We start from the raw sequence: 13,495 nt of genomic DNA on the forward strand, positions 1-13,495 counted from the left end.
CTATCTAGCAAGTGTGTTTGCTTGAAAACACGTAAAGTTAATAACATAAGCATTATGCTTCTGTCTAGTCTGTGTCAGAACCTGGTCCACAATATTCACCTAGAGCGGTACTATTTTAATGGGGCGTATCTCACATTGCGCTTCGCTGCCCACTTCTGATCCTGTTAGATATCAAATTAGGGGATTGTTAGGGTTACCCCCTAAAAAATCCCAATTTAACTCCTGAGTATAGATCTCTCTCTCTCTCTCTCTCTCTCTCTCTCTCTCTCTCTCTCTCTCTCTCTCCCCCTCCCTCTAGTAGAGTGTGATTAATTACTGTACACCGGGTCTGACTTTGGAACTGCTTAGCTTTGAATATTACTTAACACAGCTATTGCAGTAATGGATTGCTTCAGGGCTAAAATGCAAGAATAAGCAGAATTATGATCTATTACGAGATTAAATGTTTGATAAATATGTTTCTTTCAAGAAATAACTAAGTAACTCAAGTAACACCAAGTAACCCTTTTGCCAGATATGAGCACCGTAAGATAAATCGGATAAGTCGGTAAGATAAGTATCCCTATTCTTTAATAAGAAAGTGTCTGCTCCGAACGTAAATGTGAAATACTTTTGTTTTTTTGTTTCAATAGTTAAAAGAAGTGGTTCTGAAAAGTGGCAAAGTCTTAAGAGCTGATGTGTGTGTCATTGGCACAGGTGAGTCTGTGTTAGACAAATTTGTTCCAGTTTTGTTTCAGATTCACTTGCTTTCTCTCTCTTTAGCCTTTCTCTCATTAAAGGTCATATTAGGATAAGTACAATTTTCGGTGATGTTTTTTTCATCAAAGAATTCAATGGACTATAATATAAAACATACTGTAACGATAAAGGAATAGTTCACCCAAAAATGTAAATTCTCTCCCAATTTTCTCACCCTTATGATGTGCAGATCTGTAGGTCCATACAATTCAAGTGAATGGTGAACAAAACTTTGAAGCTCAAAAAGCACATAAACGCAAGTTATCCATGTGACTCCCGTGGTTTAATCCATGTCTTCTGAAGCGATCCAGTCAGTTTTGTTTGAGAACAGACCAAACTATAACTCACATTAAATCTTGACATCAGCAGTCTCCTTGGCATTTCTAATTTCAAGCTCGATTACACTTCCTACACCATCTAGCAACAGTGCGCATGCGTCAAGCACTAGCAAGTGTAATCAAGTTTGAAATCAAGATTGTGCCTAGAGACTGCAATGGCAAGATGAACAGTGAAATAGGAGTAATAAAAAAAACTTACTGGATCACTTCATAAGACATGGATTTAACCATTTGAGTCGTATGGATTACTTTTATGCTGACTTCATGTATTTTTTGGAGCTTCACAGTTTTGGTCACCATTCACTTGCATTGTATGGACCTACAGAGCAACATAAGGGTTTGTACATTGAGAGAGAATTTTCATTTTTGGGTGAACTAATCGTTTAATCTGGCCCACCCAGTCTTGGAGAGGTAGTAATAAGGCAGAAGTAGAATAGATGCTATTTTTGTTGAACACCAATGAACTAACGATAATACTTTAAATATAAATACAAATTATTATTGGTATTCGTTTTGTGATGTTTCTCCTATTCGCGCATATCACTTAAATTCTCAACCTACAAGAACTTGGCTTGCCAGAGAGTGTTGATGATTGGTTAAAACGAATCATGGGTGTGGTTTGGTGCATGATAATCTGTGACGTCACCCTCAACAAACTAATTTTAAAACGACGCCACATATAGCATAAACGCAGGCTTTTGTTCATTTAGGAGAAAATGTTTGGCTTCTTATATTGTATAAATTAGGCTTAAGAGAACAATGTGGGGAAGTTAACAAAACTTTGTGCTGTTTCAGCATGTGTAGCACCTGCCACTCTGCGTATCCTTCCGAAGCGAGTGGGGGTCGAAAATGGTCATGGAAATCTAAGTTGTGACTATTTCTGGTGAAAAAAAACAGAGAATGCCAGAAAAAATATAAAATGATAAAAAAGTTTGATATGACCCATTTGGTCCTCTATAAACTGTGAAAATGCTTATGTTTTTTTATGATATTATTTACATTTTGATTTGTGTGTTTGTATGCATGTGTGTTTAGGCTCAGGTCCAGCCACGGCATTCCTGAAACAGAGCGGAGTACACATGGACTCCAAGGGATTCATTCCAGTCAATAAGGTTCAGTGTATTTCTATTTCATATGGTGTACAGTTCCTTATGTTACATGCGGAGTACCAGCATCACAACATATTTACTCACATCTGTTTGTCGATCAACCTGTGATAATCTGCTCATATGGGTTACAACTGTTAATCAGTGCTAATTATATCAGGGTCATTTTTATATATGACCTTGAGTTATCTGTGATAACGCTAACTAGCTACAAAGCATGTCATAAAACTCTGTTTACTCGCACTCAAGGTCCAAATTTAAGGCCCCGCCCCGTATCCAGAATAGGGCGGAGTTTTGACATCTCTGCTTCTGATAACTAGACATCATAAGCAATATGACTGACAGCGAAAATAGTGGTTTTCAGAACCATGTTTCAGAAAATATGTTTGAACCGGAGTCAGATACTGATGAGGGTGAGACTCCGCCAGAAGTAACAACTTTGAGAATTAATCAGGAAGTTTCCGAATGGCTATTTGATTTATTTATTGGTTGTAGAGTTTTTTCGGCAGTTTTGCAAAGATGGATGAGCAATACACACACACACACACACACACACACACAAATACTGTTACAACATTCGCTATGTGCTATAACAAAATGTTGAACATGTTGTGTAATGTTCACTTATTAATTGGTGTACAGGTGCGGCAGTGTCCGTCAACAGTCGTGGGCGGGGCCTGTACAAAGTGACGTCACTTTGTAAAGAATCTGCAAACGGCTTGTTCTGAGATAGTGCTTATGATTAATGGGGATTAAAAAAAGGACATGGTGGATTTTTATCATTATAGGGTGGTTGTGTACACCCACTACCAACACACATTTATGATCAAACACAATACTATTAATTAGCATGTATTTATCTTGTTTAATGTCTTTGAATTATTTGCGTCGCATATATCAGTGAGGGTCAGTTCCTTATCATTTACTAGTTAATGACCTCTGGTAATTAAAAGAGTAAATTGTTACTGGCATTTTCCACTTGCCGGGTGTTCATTTTGGACCCTGCTTACGCTTACTTTGCCTTCAACTCTTTCAGACCATGCAGACGAACATAGATGGGGTCTTCGCTGGGGGTGATGTGGTAACATATCCTCTAGCCCTGCGCAGCAATAAGAAAGGAAACATTCCCCACTGGCAGATGGCGCATGTACACGGTAAGACCTGTTGACCAGTTTTCAGCTTCCTCTACCATAACCATAACCTTAACAATGCTTATAAAATTACGCTTGGTTTGTAATCTAAAGGTGAAATGGCTAACACATTTTCTGTCCTATCACAGGCAGGGTGGCTGCTCTTAGCATGATGGGTAAGACCTCGGATATTAAAACGGTGCCTTACTTCTGGACAGCCATGTTTGGGAAAAGCATTAGATATGCAGGTGACTAAGGAGTGACTAACTTTGACTAACTTGCACCTCAATATTCAGTACAGTTAATGAAATACAGTTGCAGGAAAAAGTATGTTTATGTGTGGAGGTCTGCATATAAAATCATATCAAGTCTCAACAATGAAAAATTTTGTAACCTTTTCAGCATTTAATCACCCTCATCTTGTTCCAATCTCGTATGACTTTCTTTCTTCTGTGGAACACAAAAGGAGATGTTAGGCAGAACGTTAGCCTCAGTCACCATTTACTTTCATTGCATATCTTTCAATAAATGTGAATGGTGAATCCAGGTTAATCAAAAAGTTTCACATACTTTTTCCCAGCAGCTGTGTATAAATGAATTTGTTTAATTTAGGCACTGTTTAAATGGATGGTTAATTGTCGTGTACATGTCAAGAGCTTCAAATCTTGTTGTCAAGGGTATGGAGATGGCTTTGATGATGTCGTCATCCAGGGAGATTTGGACGAGCTGAAATTTGTGGCATTTTATACAAAGTGAGTATATTCAATTTCTATCTTGTCACGAGGCTTTTTTTAAAATTCAGTCATTTACTATTTAGGTTTATTCAGATCATTGATACCACTCGTCAAAGTCCTTAAAGGAATATCCGGGTTCAATATGAGTTAAGCTTAATCAATGGCATTTGTGGCATAATGTTTATTACCACAAAATTAATTTGCAATTGTCCATCCTTTTCTTTAAAAAAAGCAAAAATGTAGGTTACAGTGAGGCACTTACAATGGAAGTGAATGGGGACCATTTTTGGAGTGTTTAAAGACAGAAATGTGAAGCTTATAATTTTATAAAAGCACTTACATTAAAGGAATAGTTCACCCAAAAATGAAATTTCGCTCATTACTCACTTACTCTGATGCCATTCCAGATGTGTATGACTGTCTTTCTTCAGCAGAACACAAATGAAGATTTTCAGAAGAAAACAGAGCTCTGTCAGGTCCTTATAATGGAAGTAAATGGGTGCCAGCACATTGATGGTCCAAAAGTCACATTTAGGCAGCAATAAACTAATCCACACGACTCCAGTCAATCAATGAATGTCTTCTGAAGCAAATCGATATGTATATGTAAGAAACAATAGTAAATAAGCGCCGCTTCCAAATTGTCATGTGAAATGGCCGACACGTTTACATCACGCGACAGCTACGAAATGCGTCAGCTGCTGGCAGGAAGTGCTTTTTAAAAGTTAAAAACTTTTTAATTATCGATTTAATTTTACACAAAAGTATCGATTTGTTTCAGAATACATTCATTGATCGATTGGAGTCATGTGGATTAATTTATTGTTTCGTAAATGTGACTTTTGGACCATCAAAGTGCTGGCACCCATTTACTTCCATTATAAGGACCTGATAGAGCTCAATCTTCTTCTAAAAATCTTAATTTGTGTTCTGCTGAAGAAAGACAGTCATACACATCTGTGACTGCATCAGGGTAAGTGAATAATGATAATTATTCACTTAATTAATAATGGGTGAACTATTCCTTTATTTCTCCTGTTAAAACTCATGTATTATTATTATTAGCATATTAATTATTAATAGCTGTAAAATAGTTTAAATCATAATTTTTACAGTCGTTTTACGGTTTGTTGACATTATATCATCATGGCAACGAAGTTGTACAATTGGCTCTAACTTTACACAGAAAAGGTTAGTAAGTGATCACACTATACACTCACCTAAAGGATTATTAGGAACACCATACTAATACTGTGTTTGACCCCCTTTCGCCTTCAGAACTGCCTTAATTCTACGTGGCATTGATTCAACAAGGTGCTGAAAGCATTCTTTAGAAATGTTGGCCCATATTGATAGGATAGCATCTTGCAGTTGATGGAGATTTGTGGGATGCACATCCAGGGCACGAAGCTCCCGTTCCACCACATCCCAAAGATGCCCTATTGGGTTGAGATTTGGTGACTGTGGGGGCCATTTTAGTACAGTGAACTCATTGTCATGTTCAAGTAACCAATTTGAAATGATTCGAGCTTTGTGACATGGTGCATTATCCTGCTGGAAGTAGCCATCAGAGGATGGGTACATGGTGGCCATAAAGGGATGGACATGGTCAGAAACAATGCTCAGGTAGGCCGTGGCATTTAAACGATGCCCAATTTGCACTAAGGGGCCTAAAGTGTGCCAAGAAAACATCCCCTACACCATTACACCACCACCACCACCAGCCTGCACAGTGGTAACAAGGCATGATGGATCCATGTTCTCATTCTGTTTACGCCAAATTCTGACTCTACCAGCTGAATGTCTCAACAGAAATCGAGACTCATCAGACCAGGCAACATTTTTCCAGTCTTCAACTGTCCAATTTTGGTGAGCTCTTGCTAATTGTAGCCTCTTTTTTCCTATTTGTAGTAGAAATGAGTGGTACCCGGTGGGGTCTTCTGCTGTTGTAGCCCATCCACCTCAAGGTTGTGCGTGTTGTGGCTTCACAAATGCTTTGCTGCATACCTCGGTTGTAACGAGTGGTTATTTCAGGCAAAGTTGCTCTTCTATCAGCTTGAATCAGTCGGCCCATTCTCCTCTGACCTCTAGCATCAACAAGGCATTTTCGCCCACAGGACTGCCGCATACTGGATGTTTTTCCCTTTTCACACCATTCTTTGTAAACCCTAGAAATGGTTGTGCGTGAAAATCCCAGTAACTGAGCAGATTGTGAAATACTCAGACCGCCCGTCTGGCACCAACAACCATGCCACGCTCAAAATTGCTTAAATCACCTTTCTTTCCCATTCTGACATTCAGTTTGGAGTTCAGGAGATTGTCTTGACCAGGACCACACCCCTAAATGCATTGAAGCAACTGCCATGTGATTGGTTGATTAGATAATTGCATTAATGAGAAATTGAACAGGTGTTCCTAATAATCCTTTAGGTGAGTGTAGAATGTATAATAGTATGTTTATCACACTAAAATCGTGTTAACATGAATTTGCTTTTTTTAAGAAAAGGAGGGGCAAGTAAAAATTAATTTTTGTGTTAATCAACATTATGCCACAAATGCTGTCGATTGAGTTTAACTTGTATTGAACCTATAAAATTCCTAATAATTACAATGTGATAAATGTCATGTGGGACATGTAGCTTAGAGCCCCAACTGAAAAACCCCTGCTCATTTGAATTATGACACAGGAGGCATTATCGATTTGTTATAGTGATCTCTGTGATTGGGACTAGAAACTGCTGAGATAATGTGTATTTAGGTTCGGATTAAAAGGTGCCGTTAGATCAAGTCAAACTGCAGTGGCTGAAGTAAGCCAAAGTGTAATGACGCAACGCTCATTGGAAACGTTTTGGGAAGTCAAGCATCACTAATATCATTGCTCATACTTAGAGTAATGGTTTGTTCTATTTAACCAAATATGTTTGTATTTTCATAACATTTATTAATCTTATTTTTTTGTGGTACCACTTTACAATAAGGTTCCTTTTGTTAACAGTAGTTAACAACATTAGTTAACATGAACTAACCATGAACAATACTTTTTTATACAAAAGTTGTATTTGTTGTATTTGTTTACATTAGTTCATGCACTTTGAACTAACAATTGTATTTTTATTAACTAAGACTAATAAATGCTGTATAAGTATTCTTCAGTGTTAGTTCATGTTAACTAATTTAGTAAACTAATGTTAATGAATACAGCCTTATTGTAAAGTGTTACCGTTATTTCATTATTTACATCTGTATTTTGAGCTGACGCTGGCACTGTGTCGTGTGTTAATCTGCTGTGATTACAGGAGTGAGGAGGTGGTAGCCGTGGCCAGTATGAACTATGACCCCATTGTGTCACGGGTTGCAGAAGTCTTTGGCTCTGGAAAGACGATTAGGAAACGTGACGTGGAGTGAGTACATTTTCAAGCCTTAAAGAAACAGTTCAATCAAAAATGAAAATGACGTCATTGTTTACTCACCCTCATATTGTTCCAAACCTGTATAATTTTCTTTGTTCCATGGAATGCAAAAGGAGTTACAATTAACTTTCATTGTATTTTCTTTCCATATAAAAAAAGTGGATGGTGACTGAGGGAGGCTGTCACATTTTCTGTATCTTTGTGTTCCATAAAGAATGAAAGTAATTTTGAAACAACATGAGGGCGAGTTAATGATAAAATAATTTTACAATATGTGTGAACTATCCCTTTAACTAAAGGCTGCAGAGAAAACAGTGACTGCAATAGTGTGGGAGAAAGTCAATATAATTAAAATAATTTGCTCAATGCCAAAACTAAGCCTGGCACCTTTCATTTATGAAAAAAGTTATTCTTTGATATTCTTTGTATCTCATAGCTCAGCAGACCAGTGTTGGGTGTAATCAGATTAAAAAGCAATAAGTTACTGTAATCGAAAAAGTAGTGTGTGACACATTACATTTTAAATCCATGAAATCAGATTACAGTTACTGATTTTCAAATAAAGAAATTATTTTTAAGTGCTTTACTTGGGTTACAAATATTTGTAAAAAAATATGATTTATGTGTAATTCAGTTCAAATGTGAATTCATATGTATGTCTGTTTGCGTTTCTGTGACAGCTGAAGGATGTGCGACAGTGAACAAGGAGAAAATTTAAATTAATTTGATTTGTTGATCTGTGAATTCTATCTATCTATCTATCTATCTATCTATCTATCTATCTATCTATCTACCACTCTTTTGTATCTATCTACCACTCTTTTGTATCTATCTATCTATCTATCTATCTATCTAGCTATCTAGCTATCTATCTATCTACCACTCTTTTGTATCTATCTATCTATCTATCTATCTATCTATCTATCTATTACTTGTTCTTTTCTGTCTATCTATCTCTTGTTATTTTCTATCTATCTATCTATCTATCTATCTATCTATCTATCTATCTATCTATCTATCTATCTATCTATCTATCTACCACTCTTTTGTATCTATCTACCACTCTTTTGTATCTATCTATCTATCTATCTATCTATCTATCTATCTATCTATCTATCTATCTATCTATCTATCTACCACTCTTTTGTATCTATCTATCTATCTATCTATCTATCTATCTATCTATCTATCTATCTATCTATCTATCTATCTATCTATCTATCTATCTATCTACCACTCTTTTGTATCTATCTATCTATCTATCTATCTATCTATCTATCTATCTATCTATCTATCTATCTATCTATCTACCACTCTTTTGTATCTATCTATCTATCTATCTATCTATCTATCTATCTATCTATCTATCTATCTATCTATCTATCACTCACTCTTTTGTATCTATCTATCTATCTATCTATCTATCTATCTATCTATCTATCTATCTATCTATCTATCTATCTATCTATCTATCTACCACTCTTTTGTATCTATCTATCTATCTATCTATCTATCTATCTATCTATCTATCTATCTATCTATCTATCTATCTACCACTCTTTTGTATCTATCTATCTATCTACCACTCTTTGGTATCTATCTATCTATCTATCTATCTATCTATCTATCTATCTATCTATCTATCTATCTATCTATCTATCTATCTATCTACCACTCTTTGGTATCTATCTATCTATCTATCACTCTTTTGTATCTATCTATCTATCACTCTTTTGTATCTATCTATCTATCTATCTATCTATCTATCTATCTATCTATCTATCTATCTATCTATCTATCTATCTATCTATCTATCTATCTATCTACCAGTCTTTTGTATCTATCTACCAGTCTTTTGTATCTATCTATCTATCTATCTATCTATCTACCACTCTTTTGTATCTATCTATCTATCTATCTATCTACCAGTCTTTTGTATCTATCTACCAGTCTTTTGTATCTATCTATCTATCTATCTATCTATCTACCACTCTTTTGTATCTATCTATCTATCTATCTATCTATCTATCTATCTATCTATCTATCTATCTATCTATCTATCTATCTATCTATCTCTCTTTTGTTTCTATCTATCAATACATCTATCACTCTTTTGTATCTATCTATCTATCTATCTATCACTCTTTTGTATCTATCTATCTATCTATCTATCTATCTATCTATCTATCTATCTATCTATCTATCTATCTATCTATCTATCTATCTATCTATCACTCTTTTGTATCTATCTATCTATCTATCTATCTATCTATCTATCTATCTATCTACCACTCTTTTGTATCTATCTATCTATCTATCTATCTATCTATCTATCTATCTATCTATCTATCTATCTATCTATCTATCTATCACTCTTTTGTATCTATCTATCTATCTATCTATCTATCTATCTATCTATCTATCTATCTATCTATCTATCTATCTATCTATCTATCACTCTTTTGTATCTATCTATCTATCTATCTATCTATCTATCTATCTATCTATCTATCTATCTATCTATCTATCTATCTATCACTCTTTTGTATGTATCTATCTATCTATCTATCTATCACTCTTTTGTATGTATCTATCTATCTATCTATCTATCTATCTATCTATCTATCTATCTATCTATCTATCTATCTATCTATCTATCTATCTATCTATCTATCTATCTATCTATCTATCTATCTATCTATCTATCTCTCTTTTATATCTATCTATCTGTCTGTCTATCTATCTTTTGTTTCTATCTATCTATCTGTCTATCTATCTATCTATCACTCTTTTGTTTCTATCTATCTATCACTCTTTTGTTTCTATCTGTCTGTCTATCTATCACTCTTTTGTTTCTATCTATCTATCTATCTATCTATCTATCTATCTATCTATCTCTATCACTCTTTTGTTTCTATCTATCTATCTATCACTCTTTTGTTTCTGTCTATCTATCTATCACTCTTTTGTTTCTATCTATCTATCTATCTATCTATCTATCTATCACTCTTTTGTTTCTATCTATCTATCTATCTATCTATCTATCTATCTATCTCTATCACTCTTTTGTTTCTATCTATCTATCTATCTATCACTCTTTTGTATCTATCTATCTATCTATCTATCTATCTATCTATCTATCTATCTATCTATCTATCTATCTGTCTATCTATCTATCTATCTACTGTTTCTACCCTTTTTTTCTCATTCAAAAGTTGTTCTACTATCAAAATTAAACTAATTCGCTTAACTTGGGAAGTGTGTAAACACACTTAACATGATCTACATAATGTGGCATTGCATCCTATATGTACTCTTAACGTGACCTATATGATCAAATTCCTCTTAGCAGGCAAAGATATTCCAAGCATTTTTAACCCTCTTATCTGGAAAAATGAGTGATATATGCATGTTAAGTTTTGCATTGTATTATTTTCCATGCAGGACAGGAGATATGTCATGGCTAATTGACAAAGGCTCACAGTGAGGATACTAATGGTTCAGCACAGCGTGCTCCTTGAGTCTTCCATGCCAAAAACTTGGACGAACTCCTAAAACAGACATAGTCTTCTATAGTGCTGCAGCTGCAGTTGGTTAAGCGGGACACTAGGTGGAAGACATATGCTGTCCTAAACTGGGCGAGCACCTGGGCTGCTCCTGGATTATGTACCCGGGACATCATCCCCACGAGGTGGAACCTCTCTGGACCTGTATCCGTTCACAGTGCTAACAAATGAGTCATACCTGGTTTCGAACCCTCTGTACTAACCAACAGCTCTCTCTTGTGGGTTGTTAAATCCAACCTCTAAGCTTTTGCATGAAGCTTTTGCCTGTGCACAGAGTTCAGAGGAGAGTGAAGGGGAATTTGCATATTTTATTTTGTATAAGCAACTTTGTACATAGCTGTTACCTGAAGATGAATTTAAACAATAAGACTGCACTTTTTCTACTGAACTTCTGCTACTGATTAGTCTGGCTATGAGAATGAGAATTTTTTAAAGGGATAGTTCACCAAAAAATGAAAATTCGGTCTCATGTTGTTCCAAACCTGAATTACTTTTTCCATGGAACAGAAAAGGAGATGTCAGGCAGAAAGTTTCAGTCACCATTCACTTGCATTGCATCTTTAATCAATACGATGAACGTGAATGGTGACTGAGCCTTCGGAACATTCTAACATCTCCTTTTCTGTTCCACAGAAGAGTCATATGGGTTTGGAACTACATGAGGGTGAGTAAATGATGGCATAATTTACATTTTAGGCAAACTATGCTTTTAACAGAACTGATGTCTTGCTCTCCACTTAGCATGCAGCCCAATGCAACTTTGCTTGCGTCAATTTTAAAAAATCACATAGGAAAGGCCGTTTGTAGAAAGCAGATGCATGATGATTCATATGAGCAGGGCATTCATTTTCATTAAGACATTCCCAAAGGATCTTAAAGTGTGATCATTATTCAGGGAAGGTAACAAGGTCCATATGTCAATGTCTGTTGAAAATGAGGATAGGCTATGCTACTTGTCAAATGTAATATATGATGTAGTGTTGTCATATATCATAAAAAAAAAAAAAAAAACAGGTAAATGAGTGAATCTCATGAAACCAAATTCAAAAAGAAATGAGAAATCTATCTTTTCAACCAGGTCTTGTTACTATACCTACATTTTTACTCAATTCATTTTCATGGCATTTTCGTTGTATGTATCACAGCAGCTTCCTGCTGAAATGATCATTAAAGTTGCAAAGACTAGTTTGATTCACTTTCACACAAATCATGAGTCGAACGGCAAATTATCAGTCCATAAACACGTACTTTTCGACCTGTTCCTCACACAATGCTATCTGATGACATCAAAGCACTTTTATATAGTGCATGACTTGTACAGCTATACATTTTAACATTTGTATTACATAACCAACTCCATTTACAAGCTTGTTTGAGTGTGATCAAATGCCGGAGTAGCTCAACTGATTTAATGCTGAGGGTACGAGTCCTGAAGAGCAATGCGAGTCGACACGTAATATCATTTTTGAAGAAATTACGCCACAGTCGTGTAATTTTCATGAGATCAGGCTAATTATTTGAAGTATTTTTTTGACTGTATAACAGTAATGAGAATCATCTTTATCAATAGTGATAACTGCATTAATGCAAAAAACCCTGACATGCTCTTGAAAGGTTTCATGAGATTCATGCACAGAATCTGTTATGATACAATGAATATTTCCTCCATACAATACTCTTAACTCTTTTGCATATTTAACCCCAGGCATTAAGTATTAAGTTCAAATCTATAGGCAAGTCTCCATGGCAATAAAGTAATACTGACAGTCAATTTTGAATGTTCCCAAATCGAAGCATGACCCACGCACCAGGACTGGCCTGAAACACTCGCTGACCTTAAACAATGACAATATACCTCTTGCTAATGGGAACTTTGGATGCCCTGCTAGTAAATTGCACAAAACTACAAATATTTAAAGCTGCAACTTTATAGAAATGCTCGTATTATGTGACTCGAGGCTTGTATTTTCTGACTAATCTTTCAAATGATTTATTGACAAATGACTGATTGATTATTGATTGTATTTTTAGAATGTATTCTAATAATAATAATTAATGCTTTTCTGGTAGTTCTGACCTCCTAAAGCTATTCTTTGGTACTAACTCAGGGATCGGAGGTTTCAGTCACATGGGAGAGATTCTGGTGAAAAACATGAATAAATATGTTGCTATAACATTTTATTGTAGCTATTGTTTTTTGAAAGATAGTTAAAGAAATAGTTGACCCAAATGCTGTCATCTTTTACTCACACTAATGTGTCAATATACAGTGGACGGTAGTCATATGGACTATTTCTATGCTTTTTTTAAAGCTTGAAAGCTCCAGTACACATTTATTGTAACTGCGTGTAAAAGAGAGACTACAGCATTTTATTTTTACATTTTTTTCCTTTTGTCTTCAACAGAAAAAAAGAAAGTCATATAGGCTTGGAACAACAGGAGGGTGCAGTAAATTTTGACAGAATGTTCAGTT

General features: G+C 35.3%; 1 protein-coding gene across 3 annotated transcripts in view; it reads left to right on the plus strand.

The window, feature by feature from the left end:
• The window catches only part of LOC127623374 (apoptosis-inducing factor 3), a 55,439-nt gene extending 43,908 nt beyond the window's left edge, over positions 1-11,531 (plus strand). For all 3 annotated transcript variants that reach the window (XM_052097817.1, XM_052097825.1, XM_052097834.1), the window contains 7 exons: positions 633-696; positions 2,112-2,188; positions 3,219-3,336; positions 3,462-3,560; positions 3,989-4,064; positions 7,343-7,447; positions 10,901-11,531. In XM_052097817.1, coding sequence (XP_051953777.1) covers positions 633-696; positions 2,112-2,188; positions 3,219-3,336; positions 3,462-3,560; positions 3,989-4,064; positions 7,343-7,447; positions 10,901-10,943 — 582 coding nt within the window. In that variant the 3' untranslated portion in view covers positions 10,944-11,531. The remainder of the gene's footprint in view (positions 1-632; positions 697-2,111; positions 2,189-3,218; positions 3,337-3,461; positions 3,561-3,988; positions 4,065-7,342; positions 7,448-10,900) is intronic.
• Positions 11,532-13,495: the final 1,964 nt, after the last annotated feature.

The sequence above is a fragment of the Xyrauchen texanus genome, chromosome 3 (genome assembly GCF_025860055.1).
Source record: "Xyrauchen texanus isolate HMW12.3.18 chromosome 3, RBS_HiC_50CHRs, whole genome shotgun sequence".
NCBI lineage: Eukaryota > Metazoa > Chordata > Actinopteri > Cypriniformes > Catostomidae > Xyrauchen > Xyrauchen texanus.